This window comes from Megalobrama amblycephala, linkage group LG13 (assembly GCF_018812025.1).
Source record: "Megalobrama amblycephala isolate DHTTF-2021 linkage group LG13, ASM1881202v1, whole genome shotgun sequence".
Taxonomy (NCBI): domain Eukaryota; kingdom Metazoa; phylum Chordata; class Actinopteri; order Cypriniformes; family Xenocyprididae; genus Megalobrama; species Megalobrama amblycephala.
The window spans coordinates 1363084-1388427 of record NC_063056.1 but is presented as its reverse complement, the minus strand read 5'-3'; the positions used below and the strand labels follow the sequence as shown (position 1 = coordinate 1388427).

Genomic DNA, 25344 nt, shown 5'->3' with positions numbered 1-25344 from the left:
TTTGCTGTCCTAAATACCGTATATTTGACTCTATTTATCATACTATTTGTGCACTGTTTGTGACCCTATCAGATCAGACCTTGTGCATTTTTGGTCAGAAAACCACATTTCAATTTATGCCTTGCTTACAGCCTCATGACATTTACCTGCATTCATTCATTCTTTCTTTAGATATTTATTCATTTACTTATTTTCATCACTGAGTACCTTTCCTCACAGTTCCCCTCCTCTCATCCTCGTCTCATTTCAGTAAATGTGAAGCATGTTCTCACTCGTGCTCATTTCTCTCTCATCAGAAGCAGAGAAAAGGGGAAGCCCTCTCACCTCTCCCTGCATTCTGACAAATTTGCATATTCATGAGGACATGAATGCATTATACATGAGATCCTGAGGGAAACAGGGAATGACACATACACATACACAAACACACAAACACACACACACACACACACGCTCAGTACAAAGAGAATGGCAAAGCTGTAGACACACACACATAGTAAAAGCGAGCATTAAAAACAGAGGAGCAGTATCCAGTCAACATCTAATATTTAATTTAAAAAGAATTTAAATAAGTTCTGTATGAATTCCAGCCAGATGTTTCCAGATTCCAGATGTTAAAGACATTCATGAACATTTTGTGCTTCTAGTGTTGTTGACAGACAGTATTAAATATATTATTTTTTTGTGCTTCTGAATCCCACAGTGAATCCTTTCTCCCTGTGATTTTTATACTGGATACTGAGTCAATGATGCCACAGAAAATAACATCAAGCCCTATTTTTAATTGAACCATGATAATGGTTTAATCATCAGTAAATACATTATATGGACAAAAGTATTGGGACACACCTCTTAATTATTGAATTCAGGTGTATAAAAGCAAGCACACAGAGATGCAGTCTGCATTTACAAACATTTGTGAAAAATTGTGTCGTTCTTCTGAGGAGCTCAGTGAATTCAAGTGTGATACTGCGAGAGGGTGCCACCTGTGCAATAAGTCAGTTTGTGAAATTGTATCCTTACTAGATATTCCTCAGTCGACTGTGAGTGGTATTATTGGAAAGTGGAAGGGTTTCAGAACAGCAGTAACTCAGCCAGGTATGGACTGCCGTCACGATCGCTGTGGTTTTCAAGCATCAACGGAGCGGCACCCATTCATTTTCATTTGCATAATATGGAGTCACAAAGGATTATTTTCCTAAACATCTTTGTGTTTTTCTGAAGAAAGAAAGTCATACTACTCATTTTTGGTTCCCTAAGCTCCTGAAAATTAATTACTACACTGTAAAACCTATTGTTTGAAAGTATTTACAATTCCAAAGCACACTTTCCAGTTTTAAGGGCCACTGAATCTGTGTTTCTTAGGCTTCATATATGGCTGTCTAGTCTCAGGAAGGCACTCTCAGTATAAAGAGAAACAGGCAGAGTACTGTGTTTGTCTTGTTCCACTTCTTTTTGGCCTGTTTGGCAGTTACTGCAGGCAAGAAGTGGAAACAAAGTACTCATAAATGTTAAGAATGACAAACTTCCACTTGAGTAAGATATTAATCATTACAGATGGAGAATCTGGCTCCATCTCTTCTCCAGACATACAGGCATTGATACAAGCACTCAGAATCAATATTCACTCCCATCCACTTTTGGAGGAATTACGGCTGCCAGTGAAAAGGCTCTCGTTGGCCTCCTGCCAGCCGATGAGTTTCCTCAGCAGTCTCTTGATTAAAATATTGCATAAGTGTTAGTTTAAATGAACAATAATAGCTATTATAAAAGTATGAGAAGTTTGTACGGTATGTTATAAAGACAGGCAAAACTACAAAGGCAGTGCTCGAGTACAACATTTTATATGGAAGTAAAATAACGACAAATGTGCATGAAATATTTTTATTTGAAATATTTACAGCTTAAATATACAACCATGTTGAATATCAGCTCCCAAAAATGCAAGCCCTGAAAATACAATGCATTACAATGCCAGCACTCTTAATGCAATGCTTTTTTTTTTTTTAATTGGTGCAATTCAACAAGCTTTTTTGTTTCAAAGACATTTGTCATTTATTTACTTCCATAGTTATAGTTAAATAAAAATATACATTTATGAAACTTAACTTTTCCAAAATGCCACATATTGTATTGTTATATTGTATGACTTCAGAAGACTTTATTATGATTAATTATTGTGACTGTACTTTTATCAGCATGTTTAGTATTTTAATTGTTGACAAGTGGGGGGAGTGAGATTAGTTGTTCAAAATAACTATGAAGGTATAAATATTTATTCAAATATTTTCTACTTTTACAGATGTATACAAATAATTAAATGTTTAATCAATTTTACTTTATATATAAACACAAATGGAGTGATATCTTGTTTTTATGTAAGTGTAAAAAAAAAAAAAAAAAAAGTTACGTTCGTGGTCTTCGGGGTCTATGGAGACCCCAGGCAACAAAATGTAATTTTGTAACAATATAATATATTTTTTAAAAACCAATGTAATTTTACTTTGTTTATTAATGCTTTTTCTCAACATTTGTGCAGTTTTTGTAGGATTTGTGATATCTTTTAAATTTATATAAATAAATTAAAAAATATTTTTTGAAATAGGTTTTTATGCAAAAGCAGCTTTTTATGTAAAATTAACTTTATAAAAGGCCCAGATTTCTAATTTTCATTCATGATGGATAATTTGACATGGTTTAGTGTAAGATTTTTGCCCATCTTTTGAAAAATGCAGTTTTAAAAGTAAAAAAACGATCACTTTTACCAGTAGATGGCTGTAAAGCTCCACTATTTGCTATGTGCTAATTAAATGACTGAAAGATGTCTTTTCAAAAGTGTTTTTCAGTTGGATTCATATCTAAATGTTATGAAATCACAATTATAACAATAAAAATTACTGTGTCAAAGTTTAGCATTTTTTGTGCAGAGCAAAATCAGTTTTTCAATAATAATTTTATAATAAAAATAATAAAATAAATAATTTTTATTTTTGTGTGTGTGTGTGCGCGTGTGTGTGAGCATGTCCATTTTGTATTGGGGATGTTTTTTGCATTTTTGGAAGTGTGCCACTTCATTTAATGCTAAACTTTGACAAAAAGTAATTTTTATTGTTATAATTGTGATTTCATAACATTTAGATATCAATCCAACTGAAAAAAAAAAAACTTGTGAAAAGACATCTTTCAGTCATTCAATTAGCACATAGCAAATAGTGGAGCTTTACAGCCATCTACTGGTAAAAGTGATCGTTTTTTTACTTTTAAAACTGCATTTTTCAAAAGATGGGCAAAAATCTTACACTAAACCATGTCAAATTATCCATGTTATCCACATGAATGAAAATTAGAAATCTGGGCCTTTTATAAAGTGAATTTTACATAAAAAGCTGCTTTTGCATAAAAACATATTTTAAAAAATATTTTTTAATTTATTTATATAAATTTAAAAGATATCACGAATCCTACAAAAACTGCACAAATGTTGAGAAAAAACATTAATAAACAGAGCAAAATTACATTGGTTTTTAAAAAATATATTATATTGTTACAGAATTGCATTTTGTTGCCAGAGACAAAATCTGTCTCCAGAGACCCCGAAGACCACGAGTGTAGTCCCTTAAACGAAGACCGCACAAGGGTTAATAGAGATGCACAAGGCACCTGATCATGCTTTATTTTGTTATATTATGTTATATTTAAGAAAAAAAGAACGGAGTAGAAGGACACTGTTCAATCAGCTGCCTCTGCAGAATGCTCTATTTGTGTTTCCTCTGAGTGTTAAAAGAAACTTGCAATCTTCAAACATCCTCCAGAGAGAGAGAGAGAAGAGGGTGGTGAAGAAACTTCAAACACACAGGCATCAGAGACGAGGCAAAAGGAAACAAGCAGAATGATTAAACTGGGAGGCTGATATGTGTCATTAATGTTTGCTTTCAACATCCCAATTTTCATCAGAGTAAAAAAGACTGCCTAGTAAGATGGGCCTTATTTCACTCCAAAATGATTTATTGCTGATATTTCTCTATGGAACACTAAATGGAGATATTTTGAAGAATCGTCACACTTTTGTTAATTTGTATTGAATGTTTAATCTCCTTAATTTTTACTGATTGCTTGTGAGACTTTTGTTAGGCTGGTGAATATTGCATTAAAAAATGCATGGCCATTTATCTCAATGTGACAGAAATAATCATCTAAAAATGCAAGTATCTACAAGTATGAACAGACAGTGAGGAATGCTGCAGCGGTCGCGACACTGAATGGATGAGAGGAGTGTTCACGTTCAGAAGCTTCAGCCCTGAGTGAATCTCACAACACTGCAGTACTCTTTGAAGAGGCTTGATTCCTCCAGCTGTGTGTGGAACCTAGTTCTTCCGTACACGATTCTGTTTATATCTGAATCACCACCACTCTTTCAGCCTTTCCCTTTTGTCTCTCTGTCCCTTCTCCTTTCCTCTTCCCTGGTCTCACTCTTGAAGTGCAGCAGCCAAAGAGGAAAAGTACAAGCTACAGGATAAAACCAAGAACTTTCGTGTCCTGTCCAGAATTTGACAAAACCATAGTTTTTGGAAATACAAAAGTAAGATTTCTTTTTAAAAGGGGAAGCTTTGAAAGGGCCTTAGGAGAAGACCAGGCCAAAATAACTCACAAAATTCTTCTGGCTCGGGAAGAGATTAAAGCGGGCCTGATCATATGTGCAATTTTGTTGGGTAGCTTTAAGACCCTCAAGTCAAGTCAATTCACCTTTATTTATATAGCACATTTTACAATGCAGATTGTGTCAAAGCGAAAGCAGGAACATAATTTTGGCTGCACAGCAGCTCTAGAAGTAAATGGTGTACTTCAATGATATACTTCAAGGGAAATCGAAGGATGAACTGGAGTGATGACATTGCTAACAATATCAGGCCAAATTGAAGATTGTTTGGAGTTCATTTCAGGAGTTCCCGAAATGTGAACTTTAAACGAAAAACCTTTGAACAACCGTTGATCTGTGGTGATGATGTAATAGGTGGGTGTGGCTCTGAGGCTCCGCCTTCTCTGAGGTGTAAATCTTCTCCGGTTCATTTCTTCTGTTCAGTCGGTCGAGGTCAGACACGAGTAAAACATGAACACACTGGAGAGACGCCTAATAGTAGAAACTGAAGCTGTGATTCTAATTTAAAGAGACACTGACACTGTTTTTCATGTTTAATACTGTAAAGCTGCTGCTTTATGAGCTTTTGATATATAAGAGGTCATCGTACTATGAGAATATCCTGTAAGTTTCAGAACTGAAAACGTCCTTGTTAGTCCAATAAAAGCTTTTATTGACACCAGACCCAGCGAACGACTGATCCTGGAATGTGCCTATAGGTGAAACTCCGCCTCCACTGAAGAAATCAACGCCCACTTCATCATTACAGCATTAGCCCCGCCCACTGGTGTGTCAGTGAGATGAGGAGGAGAGAAGAGCGATACAGGACTAAAATAACATTACCTTTCAAAGGATCCTAATGCAGGAATATGATTATTTATTTTCAAGAATGTCTCAGTTGAGCTTTATTTATTTGTATTCGGCACATTTCACTGTGGATTCTTTGATAAATCAATCGCATTTCGGCGCAAACAGGCTTTTACGATATGGACTCGACAGTAATGCAACAACATGTCAGTAACTGTGTTCATTCTAATGCCTGATCTGATATTAATGATTCATGTACAGTCAGATGATCTTTGTCTATGTGCCAGTAAATCAAACCAGAGACTAAACGCTCAACTTCACCTTGTTTCTCTTAGGATGAAAATAATCTGTTATTTAAACAGTGATTAAATTATATAAAGAAAGCGATCAAAGAACGCTCCCTTTACAATCGCTGGAGCTGTCAATCAAACAGAGCGAGTTTATCAGTGACTGAGTTCTGGACTCGAGCCAAAACTCCCGTTTTATTCAAGTTATATTGCATTTGCAGTTAGTTACGATGAAAGCATTCGTTAGTGTGCAGAAACTGAGTTTCAATGACGAGATCACTGCTTTCATGAGCTCAACAACATGTCTGTGATCGCTTAAAATAGAGCGTTCAAATCAGAGGCTAAAATCAGGGTAGGAAAAATGCCTTTTATTTCTAAATTATGACAATTTTTGATGTGAAAAGCATAGCAACATTATAAGTGCACTGCAGAAAACATTATAAAATAATAAAACCACACAGTTCATGACCCCTTTAAAGTGATCTATTGTATAAATAAACGTGACTGGAGTCTGAATCAAACACATCCACATCACTGTGATCCGATGCTTTCTGAACTGCTGTTTTCTCACCGCTGGTGTTTCTGTTGTGTGTTTATTCTGTTATTGAGAGGAAAGTGCAGCACATGTTTACATATTCATCTAAATGTGGGCGGAGTCAGGATGCTCACTAACAGTATATCACTGGTCACATATTTCAAACGTTTTACTCCTAATTGAAGAACGAAAGAGAACTTTACCACATGTATATCGGGGTGTTTATCTGACAGGAGCTCTCTCCGTTCACAGGGTCAGATAGACAGATGCGTGTGTGTCGATGACTGAGTTTAGTTGGTGTCAGTGTTTAAACAGGAGCGAGCATAACAATATGGATTGTGTCCTTTTTTGACCAACTGTAGAATAGTCATGTTAGGAGGTTTATGAGTTATGAGTGTCAGTCGAGCAGCACAGAATCATGGTGTTTCCAGACAAAAAGACTTCAGAAAAGCATAACACTGAAAGTGAAATTACTTGTACTTACAGAACAAGCACTAGAAGCAATGCTGTGATAAGCAGTAATATAATAATATAGCCAGCCATGTAGAAACAGTGAGTCTAGCCTTCAGTGAAAGGAGGAACCCCAGCAAACGCTGAACGTGGTGTGGTTCACAGTTCTTCATCATTAATTCTTTATGCTTCAGATTCTCTGTTTCGCAACCAACCATAAAATAATGTTGTGGGAACCAAATATTGTTACCTTAGACTAAATAAAATATTCTCATACAGATCTCTTCTTCCTTTATTATCCCTTTTCACAGTGTCTTTGATGAGGAGCATTTGCTTTAGCTTTAATGACATGCTGTCTGAGCACCACAAACACAATGAAACGCAAGATACAAACAAAACGACGAATTAGCCAGACTTGTTGCCTTCAGTGCAGATGAAAGCCAGCGTTTACGCAGCTCAAGCAGGGAGGAAAGTCCCTGACAGTTTCTGCTGTTGTTTGATGACTGTCAGAGGTTGCTTTTGCTTCACGCTCAAATTGGATTCTGTCTCCTGGACTGAATTATCAGAGGCTGAGGGGAAGATTAATAAATCATGGAGCTGTTTTCTCCGCTGTATTATGATTATTTCACTAACAGAATGGCTCCTTTGCTGCTCATGCTGTCTTTTATATTCTTTATTCAACTCAATGAGCCTAACCCAGGCTCCTGATACAGCATGTGCCTCTAAAACGTACCTGGCTTACATACAAAACGCTGCAGTTAACAGCTGAAATGAACACAAGAGGCAGTAAAACAACAATAAAATCTCAGACTAGTCCCTGAAAAGGGTGAAAATACCTTACCTCCCAACAGAAAACAAATAAATATGTCCAAATACTGGGCTTAACACACTTTCTTTAGTTGTATTTCAGACAAATACAACTAAACATGATGAAGCATATAGACACGTATACTAGCATAGGATTGACAGTATATTGAAGTGTTTTGTGTGTATGTGTGGTGAACATGAAAACCCTGCTCTCTCTCTCTCTACTCCTCCCTCTCTCTCATTAAAATAGTGAGCCTCAGCTTCTAATTAAATCCCACTTGAAAAGTCTGAGAAGTCAAATTGATTCAAATTTGCATTTCTGAATAGGGTATGTAGCTTAAAAGGATTAATAAAATGGCGGAAAAAAAAATAAAATCATAGCTCATATAACAAACAAAAATGAATACAGAAACCTGTCGCCCAACAAGACACAGAGTTAATCTGAGTGTAAAGAGAAGAATGTGTCTGATGGAGATCAGAAAATGCCAAAACACCCTGAGCTCTCTAATTCCCTTAGTATTCAGTGTTTTTGACTCATATATCTTTTGTTTTTTAATATCTTCTGCAATATTTGTAGTGAACTGCTTGAGGCATAATGCAGAATAAATAATGTGAACTGCTAAACATTTAAAACAATATTACTTCATATTGCATTACTTCATTACAGTTTGGTGGATTTATGTCCCCATGAAAAAATATTGCACATTTACATACATAATCTATCATGCCACATGGTTCTTCATGCTGTACCCTTAATAATATCACTGTTTTACTGTATTGTTTTACATTATAACTACTGTTTCTTAAAAGTGAACTCAATGGTTTATTTTTACTGCGTCAGTTTAATATTTTAAAGCACTTGACAGGCAAATTCCCAATCATGTTTTCTCAACTTCACTTTGAAATAAAGGTTACACACATATTTCTAAATTAGCAATTTTGAGTATTGGTATATTTACTTATTCTGTTTGACGTAAAACACAATTTATTGTGATACCTATTTTTTGAATGTGTAAATTGTTTGCCCCTTAAGCTTTTACATTGATGCTACTTGCCCTTTAAAATCTTAAAATCTTAAAAGTGTATGCCCCAAATCACATGACCTGCTAGATGTGACATAATTTCCTTGGAGGGAAAGCAACTCAAGAACAAAGCAAGTGTCATTCATAAACTTTTCTCTCTTTTCCTCATTTTTAGAAGCATAACATGTCCACCCTGTTGTGTCGGTTCATGCTGGACATGAAAACTTCCCTCTGTTAAGGTGTTCAAACAGGGTGGACAAATTTCATAGAATGAATGTGCAATCTGAAATATTTGGTCAGGATTATTAGGTGATATAGTCTGATCTTGATTAGTGTGTTACAGGAACTCTCTGGAGGTTTGCCATTTGTGGTCATTTTTTCTTGTCATAATCCGTGACATTTTCAGAATGACTCCATCACCCCCTGCTGGTGTATTCTACAACTACAGCGGAAGGAACTCGTTCTCCATCAACTGCTACTTCCGTCTGTCTGAAATGAGTTTTCCCCTCTTTGTTGACTATAAGAGTAAAGAGTAATAAAAATATGTTGCTTTAACAAGGTATTGAAGCAAACACACGCCTTTTGGAGGTGCAAGTTGGGAAAAAATACTTGATAAGGACAGAATATAACTCACTTAAAAGTTTATTTTTACCAGTGTTTTGGTGGGGTCTACACCCCTTTCATTCAGATTGAGCTCAGTTGGACTGATCAAGGGGTTTTGCATAAAATAATAAAACAGCTGTGATACACAAACGGAAAATGTCACGGATTATGCAGCAAACATATATTCTAAATCTGCGGCATGTGATGTATATGGAAGAAAAATCATCACTGCTTTCTGCTGTATAGCTGAACTGAACTCATTTCATATTTGATCAACATTGCAGAGTTATTGAACTGAACTGACTTAAGCTAACTAATGAAAGTATTGTCTTTTTTGAGCTGCTTTACTATTGAACTCTGCAGCATTGAATCATTGATCATTATATATACAATACTGCACTGTATAAAGCGCTATAGAAATAAAGCTGGCTCTATGTGAATATTTAAAACATTTCAAGGCTGGATTTGAATGGATGTCAATGGAGGAGAGGCTTCAGTGAACTGAATCAAGCGCTTATAGTGAGGAGAAAGCTCATCATAGCTGACCTTCAGCGTGTTTTCCATTAAACATTCATTTTGGTTTGAACTATTTTATGTACAAATGCTGAAAATGCTGTTTTATAAGAGATGTCATAGATAATTCAGTTCCTGCACTCACTCATTTCTGTGGTAACATCGCTTCACACTTTATGATCTGAGAAACAGGTATTCACCAAAACAATAATAACCTGTATTTATTGAAATAGACCAAGTTCTGCTAAAACAACACCAAATCACTAGATAAGAGTTCTATAGAACCCTAGGGTTTCGTCAGATCATGTTTCACTGATAAAGACTGGTGTGTTGCAGCATGTTCAGGAGTTCATGTTTCTGCCGCTGGCTTCTGAACATGCTGTAACACACCAGTCTGAAACATGATCTGATATCCTCCTTCATAGCCTATAAGGGCAAGTAATATTTAGATAATTGGAGGAATCTCTTTTTACAAAAGGTTTTGAATTGATTCCTCATGTTTTTGCTAATTCAGTTAGTTATTGATATGTTTGATTATAATTAAAGGTGCCCTAGAACTTCTTTTTACAAGATGTAATATCAGTCTAAAGTGTCCCCTGAATGTGTCTGTGAAGTTTCAGCTCAAAATACCACATAGATTTTTTTTAATTCATTTTTTTAACTGCCTATTTTGGGGCATCATTATAAATGAGCCGATTTAGGGTGTGCGACCCCTTTAAATCTGGCGCTCCCCCGCCCACAGAGCTTGCGCTTGCCTTTAACAGCATAAACACAGTTCACACAGCTAATATAACCCTCAAAATGAATCTTTACAAGATGTTCGTCATGCATGCTGCATGCATGCGTCGGATTATGTGAGTATAGTATTTATTTGGATGTTTACATTTGATTCTGAATGAGTTTGATAGTGCTCCGTGGCTAACGGCTAATGCTACACTGTTGGAGAGATTTATAAAGAATTAAGTTGTGTTTATGAATTATACAGACTGCAAGTGTTTAAAAATGAAAATAGCGACGGCTCTTGTCTCTGTGAATACAGTAAGAAACGATGGTAACTTTAACCTCATTTAACAGTACATTAGGAACATGCTAATGAAACATTTAGAAAGACAGTTTACAAATATCACAAAAAATATCATGATATCATGGATCATGTCAGTTATTATTGCTCCATCTGCCATTTTTCGCTATTGTTCTTGCTTGCTTACCTAGTCTGATGATTCAGCTGTGCACAGATCCAGACGTTAATACTGGCTGCCCTTGTGTAATGCCTTGAACATATGCAAATATTGGGGGCGTACATATTAATGATCCCGACTGTTACGTAACAGTCGGTGTTATGTTGAGATTCGCCTGTTCTTCGGAGGTCTTTTAAATAAATGAGATTTACATAAGAAGGAGGAAACAATGGAGTTTGAAACTCAATGTATGTCATTTCCATGTACTGAACTCTTGTTATTCAACTATGCCAAGGTAAATTCAATTTTTGAATCTAGGGCACCTTTAACTCAGCAAAGTTTCATTTTTCAACAATTTCAAAACCATTTGTAAAAAGTCTTTAGAATGTTTTAGTTTTGGTTCCCTGTTTGCAGTTATTTCCATGTATTAAGATTTTTACCAACAACCCAATAAACTATAGGGGGTTTCAGTTTCCTCTGTTCCTAATGTGGAAGAACACAAACCCTCATTCTAGATCCTCTGAGCGGTTCAAGGCAGCTGAACTGAAACTGTAATAATAAAGACAGTTTTTAATGTCTTTAACATCCCTACACTGTCACAAAATATTGTCATGATTTTTATCACAACTTTTTTATTTTGTCAAATCAACTTAAATTCACTGATGTTGTCCAGATACCATAATAGTTTGAGTTTCTGTTGACTAAACTAATGGCACAGTGGTGATGCACTGATATAAAGTCAGAAAAAATGATTCTCTGAATAGTTAGTTTATTAGACTTCTGAGTATTTAAATAAATTTTAAAATGTAATGTCTTTATCGATTGGTTCTGTAAAAGCTGATTTGTTGGTTTAACTTTAAAAAGTAATTAACCTGGTTGCCTTAAAATTTTGAGTTCATTGAAGTTAAAAATGTAATACAAAGAAAAATTTTAAAGAAGATTATTTTGTTTTGTTGTTATAACTTTAGATTAAATATGGTTTTATTATTCAAGCTATCAAGGGGATTAAATAAACATTCAAATTTTAAATTCACTCAATTTATAATTATATGATTAAATAATTTTAAGTTGTGTACTAAACTTAACTACATATAGTTTGTTATAAGAATTAACTAAGTTTACAAGGTTGGCCAAATATTAATATAATAAATTAAACTTAATTATTTTTTAAATAAATTAATGCAGAAATTTAAGTTACAGATTAAGTTACATCAAACACGTTCTTCATCAAAAACCAAGAGATGAAAAGAAATTTGAATTAATAAAGCTAAACGTAGAGTTTAAACAAACTACGCCACGGTCACATGACTTCAACGTCGCCACCACCATGTGACAGCTCTTTCAGTCTTTGTTTAAAAACATTTTCCCTGAAGGTTTGAGTTAGAATAGTTAGCAAGAGTGTGATTATAAACTGTGAAAGAGACTGTAGAGGAGTTTACCTGACAACAGCCTCTGGAGTCCATTTACATACTTCTACAAGACAAGTAAAAGCTTTAAAACATCACACGATGGTATTACTGATGTGTTTTATGTCCTAGAATAAAAAGGCATTTCAGGCATTTCACCAAAAGCCCATTGACTTCAGGACGATGGAAGCAGAAGTGCTAAAATGTGAATTCAGTTCCAGGTTTGGACTTCTGCCTCTGCCAAAAACTAACAAAACATCTGTTTGGTTTTGATTATCATCTCTATCGTGGCCACGCTGACGTGACATTGCAGATCATCATAATGAAAGTTTAATATTTGCATGCATTTTAAAGCCATATCAGTTTAAAGTGATATATGGTTTTCTGAGTGCACACATCTGAAGCACGCACACAGAAAGCTGTCTGTCAGACGGCCGCGTGAGTATTAAACTAACTTCTCTTTCATGTCTTGTTGCACTTAAACTGTCAAAAACACACAAAGTTCACATAAACACATTCGGTTATGTCTGTGAACGTCAACAGCAGGGAAAGAAATCACATGTGTATATTAGATCTGTGTATTAAAGAGACAGCAGCGTAATATACAGTTCCTACTGCTGTATCTGCAAACAAAAGAATCACTCACTGCCCGACTGAATAACTTCAGTAGCTTTAATAAGAATACATTTCTTACTTGAATGTTGCTGATAAATGATAAACATGGAGGACTGTGTACAGCTCACTGAGGGCGGGGTCTATGCTAATAGGGCGGAGTCTGTCAGCAGTCGTGGGCGGGGCTTCTTATGTAAGAGAAGGGGGAAATCTGGAACGACTTATTGATTTATGGGGATTATAAAAAAGGAGAGGGTGGATTTTCACCATTATAGGCTGGTTGTTTGCATACTCTTTGGACACACGTCTGTGTTCAAACACCTTATAAAAGTCCTTGCAAAGCTCAGAGTCCACACTTCAGTGAAGTAATGCTGCACAGATTGAGTCAAAGCCCAGTATAGAGCCACCATCAGCTGACTTTAAAGACACACACCAGCCGTCGCAGGAGCAATATTTGATGTTTTTGATGATTTAATGTTCGGTTTGTTTTCACATGCTTTAAAAAGTACTTTTCTCCCCCTTTTTCCACTTCTAATCCCTGTGTTTACTGCATTCTTTCTAAAGCAGGGAAATGCAATATTTGTTGTGGCAACATGACGGAAAACATTTTAAAATATCCATCAATGTTCCAGTTAAAGATGGAACACTTGATCAACGCAGCATATAGATTTAGATATATTGCTACATTAATATTTAACACATCCATTATAAGTTTTTTCCCCTAAAAACAAACAAACAAACAAACAAAAAACACGTCTAGGTGCACAACCCAAAGAATCATAAAGAAGAAAAACAGAAAAAGGCCATTTCAAATACACTACAAACAACGGCAAAAATAAATAAATTACACTTTTAAGTTGCAGGCATAATTTTGTTGAGTTCTGTCGACATACTAATGTTGATCATTACATCAACTTAATATTGTGTGTAACTCAGACTAGAACTTACAATTTTGTGTTAACTGATTTTTTATTTTATTTATTTTTTTAAGTTGTTGTAACTTATTGAAATTATCTTGATGACTTTAAAAATCGAGCAGTGGATTTCTATAGTTCCCTGCACAGGACTGGATAAGGAGAATAAATGTTTTAGTGAAGAGAAAGACCTGTTTGTGTTTAATTCGTGTGACCTTTAAAAGAGTTTTTGTTGTGTTGGTTTATGTGGTTATCACAGCGCTGAAGAGCGCATGCATTACAATCTTCAATCTTCAAGTCTACAATCCACAACCTCACATACACTCAACTCTTGTGCCGGTAACCACAAAAACTTCAGCGTAACACAAACTCTTAAATGTCAGACAGAACTAAAAACTTTCCCTTTACTCAAACACACACAAAAGATCACAATTTCAATATTTACTCTCGTGATCCAGCCATACGCAAAACACGCTGGAAACTACAGATCCTCCGACCAACTTCAGTTAATGCAAGAAAAATCATGCATGTGGTCCCAACACAAATGGATTAAGTAAACTTCACTCTCACATATATATTAATTGGATTGAAGACAATGAAATTACGTTATGACAAAATCTATAGCAGTTGTGTTGGTTTAGCTCATTTTAATGAAGTATGCGTAAACTACACTGACTATATGAGCAATGACTGTCTTAAAACTGTAAATTGAACATAATATCTGTTTTGTTTTTTTTTGTAAATTAACGTATTTGCAATCGCACCTCTTTGATCTTTGATGAATCGTTATGCACATTTCCCAATAATGAGTGAACGTTTTTTTAGTTCATACCGTGTACAGCATTGTGTGTCTGTCTGTGTGTGTCTGCGGATTAAAGTGTGAATCAGTTTTCCACTGCGTACACTGTCCACATCCTATCCATCAAACTCACACTAACAAAGCAATAACCTGTTTAACCACAGTACGATCAGATGATTTTTTTTTTTTTTTTGGTTGCATGTAATTTTTGAAATGTGACAAACTGCATGTTGGAAAAGACATCTGTGTGAACAGTCCTGTGAAAGTGCACAGGAATGATCTGATTCTCTGACCTCAGACACATATTCTTATCAAGTCTGTGTGAACAACACGGCACACAAGATGTACATGTACAGAAACTGCTGTCATTAAGTCAGAATCTCACACAGCCAATACACAGAGCAAAAAACCTTAAGAGACATGAAGTCTTTGGTGATACATAATATAACATTTTAATTCTACATTTTACATCCAAATAGCAGCACTGACATGGATCTGAAGCTTGGCCCTCCTCACATTGACGTTTTCATAACTGGCCATGTCAAATTAAGAGTTTCAAACCAATGCACTGGAAGTACATGAACATGCTGACAGGGTTGGATGCTCGTTATGGCGCTACACTGTAATATATGTATATATAAGATGCACGTTAACGTTTGAAATGAGTGGATAGGCTGTAAATGTCACTAGTGTAGTTGCACTGCTAACATAGTTCATTTAAGGCTGCATATGCAAACAATATTGTTTAAATGTACATTTTATACTTATAGTAGAACAATGTTATAAAAATTATGACATGAAAGTACGTGAGATGTTTAAAAATGCATATTATAAAAAGTAAGGCTAAAGTAGATATTTTGTCTGCTCTTAGCATGAATCCATGGCTTCTCTCAGATGCTCATGGTGCACTGGATGAACTGTGAGAAGAGACACAAGACAGATATTACAATAATCTGAATAACCAGTGAAACCTTCATAATGCAATCATTCACATCAACTGACAGACAGTTCAAAGTCATTCGCTTCATAAGAATGCTTTAGAAAACAATGACAACTGCAAAAGTCATATTCATTTAATAAATGTATTAGTAAATCAAACAATTCCTCTGCCAAGTAATTCTGCATAGCAGCAAGGTCACATGACTATTCAGGGACCCCTTTAAGTAGGACTTGGTGAGTAAAGTATAAATTGTAATATATTTTATATTTATGACTCTTATAAAAGCTTTAGAAAAAGGAAAAAAAACAGCCTCATTTCGGGCAACTTAGTAAGTTAAAAATTACAAATGCCTGAATTTATGAATTTATCAGTATGAAAATCAACACTAGAAGACCAGACATCTTTGGGTTTCTTCAGAGGTTATTGCTAACACTCGTTTTCATGGATGGAAACTTGCAACTTTTTATTCCTACCAACAGAATGCTATTATTATACAACTTTGCCATGATATAATGAACTATCACTATATTGAACTGTCTATCACACGTTACATTGTAGCCTACTGAAAATTATTTTTACTTCAAAAATGCATCCTCTTGGTATAAAGTAAGACTGTTTTTCTTCATGATATTATGTTCAGTAATGTTTTTAAGACTTACATCATCATATTGAAATGTGGCCATTCCCTGTTGGGCCTGGTCCCGCTTTCTGAACAGATCTGATCAGGATTCACAGTGAAGACATTAGTATTTATCACTTCATTCATTAGATTTAAACGATTCTGGGCAATGCCAAATCATCATTATATTGGATGATTCACAATCAGAATTTAAGTTAAATTGTGATTGCAACTCAAAAAACATCATGAAGATTCTTCATACTTACCAGTCAAGCTCCTGAGTTTGACACAGCAGGCGACATAATCATCAAATGAGATCTTTCCATTAGAGCTGTAACGCTTGATTATGCAGTTCATGGCCTGAGGACTCAGCCTGTATCCTGCAAAACATGACACTATGACCTTCAAAAACACATTTATACAGCTTATTCACACCTCTTGCCACTAATTAACCAGATGGAAATCCATTTGCATCAACACTTGTTTTGTCCTGGTTTTGCATTCTCGCCAAGAAGCACAAATAAAACCTCTACAGATATTCTGTACTACATTTACATTCATTTATCCACAGCACTGCCAAAGGGAGAAAAATTGGGCTGATATATTCAGAGATCATAACTTCATTACTCTTCAACTAAAGCATGATTTTCTATGATCATTCAGAAGCACTAGAAGAGTTCGATCTCTCAAGTTTTGTCAGCATTATCACATGGCTTTTTTCAATAGCCCTGTTCAGCTCAAGGCATATGAATTGAAGTGTAAATGCAATCAAGGATAAGAACATTTTCAGATGTTCCAGTCATATATATATATATATATATATAAACTCCTCTCATAAGAAAAGTGATAGACACTAGAGCTGCACGATTCTGCATAAATTGAGAATCAAGATTTTTAAATTGGAGATCACAAGCCCGTAAACATTATCTGGAGTTTTTTGGTCCCGTCCTGAATTTATTGAGGTTTAGAGGGAGAATTTTTAGCTATTTCTCAGATATTTTCACCACAGTAATTGAGTCCAACCCTTTGACAGCTTTGTGTGGGGTTCTTCCAGAAAATGTTAAACTGACAGCTTTAGAGATGGATAATATTGCACTTTGCACATTGTTGGCTAGATGACATACTAATTAATGGGAAGCTGCCATCTCCATCAACCTATTATCAGTGGGTTTTTGACCTACTTTTTGCCCTCAAACTTGAGAAGATTAATTTTGGAGTCAGAATGAAAACTGATCTTTTTGCAAAATCTTGGAGCCTATTTTTACATTACATTTTTTTTTTTTTTTTTTATTTTCTGGTTAAAATGTGTTCTTTTTTTATTTAGAATTGTGATTCTAATAGACTAAAAACACATCTCTTTGCTCTTGCATACACATAACACATTATCAATACATTAACATTTTTCAAATCCGTTAAAGGATTGTTACGCTGCAATAATTAGGTCGGCCGGAACCGAGAACATTTCCTATAACACTAGATATACCTGTACATCAGAATAAGAATGGCATCTACGCTAATATCTGTCTCTCTGCTTATCCTGAGGTTTGCCGGGTTGATCCAGGCCGATCCAGATCAGATGGAGAACCTGTGTCTGGACCTGACTACAACGTAGCCCAGGAGACAATGCCTACAGATCCAGTTCTGGCTGCATCTATAATTCAGAATGAAAACTGATCATATATTATATATTTTCCAAGGGGTTTTTTCCCTCCTAGGACTTTTTTCCCAGTGTTAGCACGCTGGGTTTTTCTCTCCACCCCTGGAGCCTATTTTTACATTACATTTTTTTTTTTTTTTTTTTTTCTGGCTTCTTATGTAAATGTGAAACAATTCAATTTAAAAGCGCTTTAAATAAATTTACTTGACTTGACTTGACTGACTTGATTATATGTTCATATGCAAGTATGTGGGCATATATTATGCTTGTTTATCAGACAAAATGTTAAAGGATTATTTCATTTTCAAATGAAAATGAGCCCAAGCTTTACTCACCCTCAAGCCATATGATGAACACAATCGGAGATATATCAATATATATCCTTATGCATCCAAGCTTTATAAAGGCAGTAAACGGGACAAACAAGTATGAGCTGTAGGAAGCCATGTGGAGTATGTTTATGATGGATGGATGTGGATTTTCTTCAGCTCATACTCGTTTGGTAACACATACTGCCATTATAAAGTTCAGACGCTTCAGGATATTTATTAATATTTCTACGATTGTGTTCATCAGAAAGAAGAGAGTCGAATACACCTAGGATGGCTTGAGGGTGAGTAAAGCTTGGGCTAATTTTCATTTGAAAGTGAACTAATCCTTTAATTGCCACAGTTTATTTTAAAAAAATATTTGAATTATTTAAAAAAAAAAAAAAAATGGTTGAATGAATAATTCAATGACTCACTCATAAATACTTGTTTCATTACTGGACGAATCAGTGTTTTTGAACAAATCTCTTGAATGTACGATTCAATGACAAATACATTTTTTAACAGTCACTTGTCTCCACCTACTGGTGTAACAATGTAATTGACGCAGTCTTTATTTGAAGCATCAAGCTATTTTCCAAGGGTGATTTACTGTATTTTGATCACTACCGTAGACATCAGTGTTTATATCTGAACTATTAACTTTTATCCAAGTACTTCTGTGATCATCTGAATTATTGTAAGACAGAAATAATGATACTGTGGGGTTGAAAAGACTGTCATTTAGGATGATCATGTGAGTGTTTGAATCAAACCTAAATCATGCAGCTCTATTAGACACTAAACAGGGGCAGATTCTGAAGTTTTACCCATAGAGGAAATGGCCTGGTTCATTTCCTGTGGGTCGACTGTGCCGCTCATGTCCCTGTCGATGCTCATGAAGTGCTGCTTCCAGCCGCTGAGCACCGCCCACAGCTCCTTGAACTCATTGAAGCCCATGGAGCAAGACATGTCTCTCTGATGAACAGCTGAGTTATGGAAAAACCTTCAATAAACCGACACAATTCATTCACCATCAGGGCTGGCACATGTGTAACAGGTTTCAAACAGTTAAATTCTTCAGCGTGAGTGAGGATACGTCAAGCATGCTGATCATGAGTCTACACGTCTCAATGTTGAAAGCTGCAAGAGAAAGAATGTGTTATTAAATAAGTTATAAATCCTCAAATACTTTCAGTTTACAACTAAATTCTGCACATTCTGCACCTCTATTAAATGAAGATAAACATTCTTACGTCTGTAGCCACCAGAGAAGTTGGCCTGAGTCAAACAAGCCTGCAGTTCTTCTGCAGATATCTGGCCATCCTAAACAAAAACAAATTCCAGATGTTATAATATTTATATTTATATAATAGTTGTATCAGGAACAAAAGCAGGAGTTGTCCAGCAGAATGAAAAGAGAAGCATCTAATTATGTAATGAATTTAAATGTTCTAAGAGAAAGATTAGCCTATGCACATCAATTTCCAGGCAATAAACGAGGCGCTCTTACCTGTCCGGCGATCGCAGTGAAGTATCCGTACAGAGGGTCCTGCTGCTGTCCGGGGAATCCTCCTGGATACTGCAGGAAACAGGGAGAGGCACGGTCTCGTTACAGAGAGAGGGGTTTGGACAGGCTTAGGCGCAACTGTGGCTTTCCCCCCAGAATTAAAATACAGTCAAATTTAAATGCATATTTTACATAAAAAACTATAACTACAGTAAAAACATGTTAATTGTTTAACTGTAAGTTACCTTACCATATACAGTGAAAAAAAATGAATGTATTAACATTGCATTATATGTAACTGTACTGTCAAATCAATTAAAGTAAACACATACTGTATAATTTACAGTAAAATGATATTTGCAGAAGTCTCTATGTGACATCACATATGATTATGTTTTATGTAAGGCAGCAGTTATTTGCACTAAGAGCATAAATAGCAACAAAAAGTGTTTTCTTTGTAATTGTTCGATGCTATTAATACTCAGTGCAAATAGTGGCAGATAGCTATTGGCAGATGTATATTATAAAACAGTACGCAATAATTTAGTGTATATGATTACGTTTATTAAAATCATAAATGAATGCTGCTTTATTGGGACATTATTTGAGCCATCCCTTCACCTACCTGATATACACAGTTAATTCCCACTATTATACTGTCGTTAGGCACTTTATTTCCACTTTTCAAATATTTTCTTCATTTTTATTTAACCCTCATATGGCCTTTGGTGTCCGTTCAGACTCCATTTGATGTTTCCCTCATTAAAAAATGGTTTCCTTCATCTCAGTGGCATGAGATTTTGTGACTTTTGTTACATTATCTGTCTGAACACACACAAACTGGGCTTGATTTGGTTGTTCTGAAGGTATGTAAAAAAAATTTTCTCAAAGGGTCATGAAACCCCAGAACACTTTTTTTGAGATGTAAACAGACATGTATATGCTGCACATTATTGAAAACACTAAAGGTACTCATTAATGTTATTCAAAAGTGAAAAATAGTTATTTTTGCATTATTTTAAACTTCCGGTTTGAAAAGCTGAGTTGGAGCAACGTCACAAAATCTGACGTAATCGTGTACTTTCGGCCCAAGTATGGGCATGGTCGAACATGCTGACGTAGACCGTTTCGAGCGATTCTCAACATATATTCATGACATAAAGCTCATTCAATCCAACACAATGTGTTTTCCTGCGACGCGACCAGAGCAGAGGTTTGTGTGCATGTGGATTGTTTTGCTGTAATCTACCAGCACAAATGGAAAATATGTTCGCGTGAGATCGCATTACAGCGGAGAATTCAAATGTCCCAAAAGTGCTGTTCATTCACCTCTGCCTGCTCTAGCTGCGTTCAAATACACGAGCCGTATGTATGTTTCCCCCAGCACAGCAGCACATGAGTGTTGTTTGTATTTTGCTTGCGATGCGGTCAGAACTGGAGTTTGAATACGAACACATGAAAAATACGATTGTTTTTATGATATACAGGCGGAGCGCGCATATGCTCGGCTTCAGCGCGGAGCTCCGCGATGAGTTTAACAACACTAGCCACGTGACACATAGCTCATACAGAATAAAGTATCCGTGTTTAAAGTTTTTATTTCACACATTCTCCTGCACCAAACATTAACCAGCACGGAGTAGTTATGCACAAATATTTCATCAAGTCTTCTTCAAATGAATTATATGTGCAAACTGGACACTGATACAGTGGTGTAGGCTATCTGAACGCGACGACACGATCATTCTAATAGACAAAAGACTGATTTTGAGACTGCAGTGCTCGTAAACGTAATCAAAGTAGCCTATTATTAGCCCTATTAAATATTCTTTAACATTTCTCCCTTGTGCTTGGGAGTTTGTCATTTTCTCCGTGCTCATATATTAATATTCATTATTCTATATAATGAGTGTGTTGTATGTCTGTGTTTCATTGGTTGTTCTCTCCCCTCTCTGGTTCTACAGCACAAATGCAATGTGGAACAAACACACACACACACACACACACACACACACACACGTGTGACTGCAACAGACAGAATTTGTTTAGAATTTGGCAAACAAAAACATCCACAAATGCAGAAAAAATGCAGATAAGAAGGGGTGAGACCTAACACTCACACACACACACACACACACACACGTTTGCTTTGCTATATTAGTGAGGACATTGCATAGGCTTCCATTGATTTTATATCAGGTCAGTGATATTTTCTATCCCCCTACACTACCCCTACTCCTAAACCTGCCCATCACAGAAACATGTGACCATCACTAGATTTAAATAAAAACCTATTTTGGCTGAGATAAAACTAGTGAGGACCAGTCATTGTCTCACTAGTGGGTTGTGAAAGTATTTCACAATAAGTGAGGACATTTGGTCCCCACAAGTATAGTCAAAACAAGTACACACACACACACACACACACACACACACACACACACACAATGAACTCCTGTTCATTTCTGCTTGTTTTTTAAATAATTTCTTATTCTAAAGTTAGTGATTTTTTTACATTTGGTTTATTGAAATAAATAATTTGTTGTACAATCTGACTTTTGACAGTTTTTTAAGTGGCATTTTAGTTACATTTTTGCTAATTTAAATGGCGTTGCAAAAACAGACACTTCAAACAACAACAAAATTCAAATTTTTCACAAAAATACTGATTTGAATGTACTTTATATATATATATATATATTCACAATATATATCAAAAAAGGTTGTGATAGGAACAGTTAGCCACATCCAGAAAAATGAATGGATCTCTATGGCCCTCTGCTGGATATGTAAGGAATAATGGACGATGGGCCTTTTAATTCTTAGAAAATAATTATTTTCTAATGATTCAACAGCCTGGAGTCAATTATTCCGCTTATACTACAGTTATCACACCTCAAGACACTGTTCCAATGTTGTATTTCAAGACATTTGTCAGGTTTTTGTCCTTAAAACACTCTTGTGTGGGACTAATTTCTTACGCATCTCATCCCAAGCCTCCATTTCTAATTCCCAAACGTCATTTCAGAACTAGAAAGGCTTGAGCCTTGATAGCAGAATAATACAGTTATTAACGCAGATAATCAGATTCCAGCATTCAACAGCCCTGCGGTATAAATATGGTCAAAACACATTACTGCTAAAACTGTAATTCCTACAGGTTTTCTTCTAACCAGCAGATGGCAGGATTCTGCCTCTAACACCTACATCAATATCCAGAAACAACTAATTTTTAATTTAGATCATCAATTAAGTAATTTTTTCTGAAAAAATGTAATATTTCATATGCAAGCTAATGGTGTAGTTCAGTAATTTTGGGGTAAATAGGTAAAAAAGTACCACATATCCCCCAAAACACAGCATAAATGTCTAGTTGAGAAGTGATATATAGACTAATTTGTATTAAAAAAAATATATATATTTTGATTTACATACAGTCGCTGTGTAAATGTGTGTGGTCCGTTCCCAAAGACCCCGAGTGTGAAGGGGAAACGAGGGTTAAAGTAAACTTCTCACGGATCAAAAGCTCTCCACACTGCTCCTGTTATCAGACAGGTTTCCTCTGTAGTTTTGTCTGGCCCAATCAGACACTGGTGGGCGGAGCTACTGTAAACAGCCTCTGCCAATCAGGAGAGCGATTTACACTGGGCGTGAACAGACTCTCCGGTTACATAAATGGTTTCCATTCTTCTTTAGCTGTTATCAGTGTACATTAGGGTGTTGTGTGTTGCATTTTATGTTTAATACATAATGTCAAAACAACCCTTTTAGGACTATATAAAAACTTTTAAATTAGAAAACAGAATAAAATGATAAAATTGAGCTTTTTAAAATCAAGAATAGTGTTATATTGTTGTACTTCTTCATTATTTAAAAAGAACAGAACTGTGTGAAGAGGAAATGTGTAAATAATGGTTTTGCCCAAGAGATTGTCTTTCAGCAAGACACTCATTTAGAAACTCGACTCCACTGAGGAACTGCAGCAGATTTACAAACCTCACACCTCTTTTCACACATGAACATCTGATACTTTAACGATTTCAGCGTTTCTACAGTGGGAACAGTGGTCAGGACACATCCCCTGACCTCCAGCTCTACCTGACCTGACTCACGTGACTCACCGGACACACCCAGCGCTGGTCAAAGGTCAGAGGAGAGCCAGGTGTGTTCAGGAGAGCAGAGGTGATGTGAAATCTGCTCTATCGTCCCTTCAGGACAGCTTTAAGCGCTGAACACACTAACAGTTTCTCTTCACAGCTCGACTGAAATCAAGAACACAGCCAGAACTAACAGAATCATCCACAAACTACATTAACCCAGCTTCCGGTCTGACTGTGTTTCAGTAAGCGCTCAATATTCACGTAATGAACAGACACTGATGGACTCCTACCCCTCCCGCAGCAGCCGGTGCTCCATATCCCTGGAAATTCATGTTAATCGCGCTGTTTCTCTGGAGATCTTAGAGGAGCAGATTCTTCTTCTTCTTCTCTTGATGTGAAGTGTGTTTCAGTGTTTCAGTCAACGCCCTCTTCCGTGATGGGCGGGGCCTCTGGCGAACCACCGGATGTAATATGATCTACTCCGCTGCCAGCGGATGATATAATATTAGATAAAACAAATAAAGAACGTGTGTTTGCCTTCCCTTAACTGTGAGAGAGGTTTTGAGTCATGAAACAAATAAAACTACTGCTTTTGGAAAATGATTGACAGTTCAGAGCAAACTCGACCTCTACTGTCGAACGAGTGTAACTGCAAGAGCGCCTACAGATAATGCAGATATCATTAAAGCGACAGTTCACACAAATATGATAATTCTGTCATCATTTACTCAAGATGTTCCTGTGTGAGTTTCTTTGTTCTGATGAACACAAAGGCAGATATTTGAAGAATGTCAGTAACAGAGCAGATCTCGCCTCCATTGATTATTTATTTTCCTACTATGGTAGTGAGATCTGCTCTGTTACTGACAGTCTTCAAATATCTGCCTTTGTGTTCATCAGAACAAAGAAACTCATTCAGGTTCAGAACATCTTGAGAAAATGATGACAGTAGTTTCATTTTTGTGTGAACTGTCTCTTTAATCTCTATAAAATGTGTAATAATACTATATATTATGTTTACTAAATGACTCGATGATGTGAGTTTTATTTATAAAAGTTTTTAAATCTTAATTAAAAGTTAATGAAAAGCGTTTTGTTTAAAATTGTGGAATAATGTGTTTCTTGCATATATTAACTAGGAGAAAACTGAAAAATGAAATGAATTTTTGGCTAACTTTATTATTTATTTTGATAACAAATGTTCTGCATGAGTGGAAATGTTTATCCAGAACCCATTTTATCTGTTCTAATTGAAAAATTTAAACATCTATTTAAACATATAGGCTATACATTAGTAGGCTAAAACAAAATAATTCTTATTTAATCCTTATAGGGACAAATTTCAATCAATATATCACTAAAAATGTCAAAATACTCCAGGTTTTGTTTTACTGACTGATTAACGCTTTGTTCTTTGCTCAGTTCAGAATGAACCAAATTAAAAGTTGGCCTCAAACTTTCATGTTTAGAATAATTCACAAACTCAGTTTAATTTTTGATTCTGCAAGTTTGGGTTGTTGTGTCCGAGGCTGATTTTTGAACAAACATAAAAACGACTCATTGTTCTGATATAATTCGCGCTCGCGGTTGGACCGAACCGGTACCGCCGGGGATGAGCGGGTTTCTCTCCTGTTCCACATC

At 35.8% G+C, this 25344-nt stretch overlaps 1 protein-coding gene across 1 annotated transcript; it reads right to left on the bottom strand.

The window, feature by feature from the left end:
- Positions 1–14997: 14997 nt before the first annotated feature.
- sri (sorcin) lies at positions 14998–24444 on the bottom strand. Its single transcript, XM_048152823.1, has 8 exons — positions 23994–24444; positions 19607–19675; positions 19350–19419; positions 19193–19236; positions 18924–19071; positions 16395–16508; positions 16169–16227; positions 14998–15486 (listed from the first exon to the last, which is right to left on the bottom strand). The coding sequence occupies exons 1-8, from the start codon at positions 24033–24035 to the stop codon at positions 15460–15462; spliced, it is 573 nt and encodes a 190-aa protein (XP_048008780.1). The 5' UTR covers positions 24036–24444; the 3' UTR covers positions 14998–15459.
- Between the last annotated feature and the right edge of the window lie 900 nt (positions 24445–25344).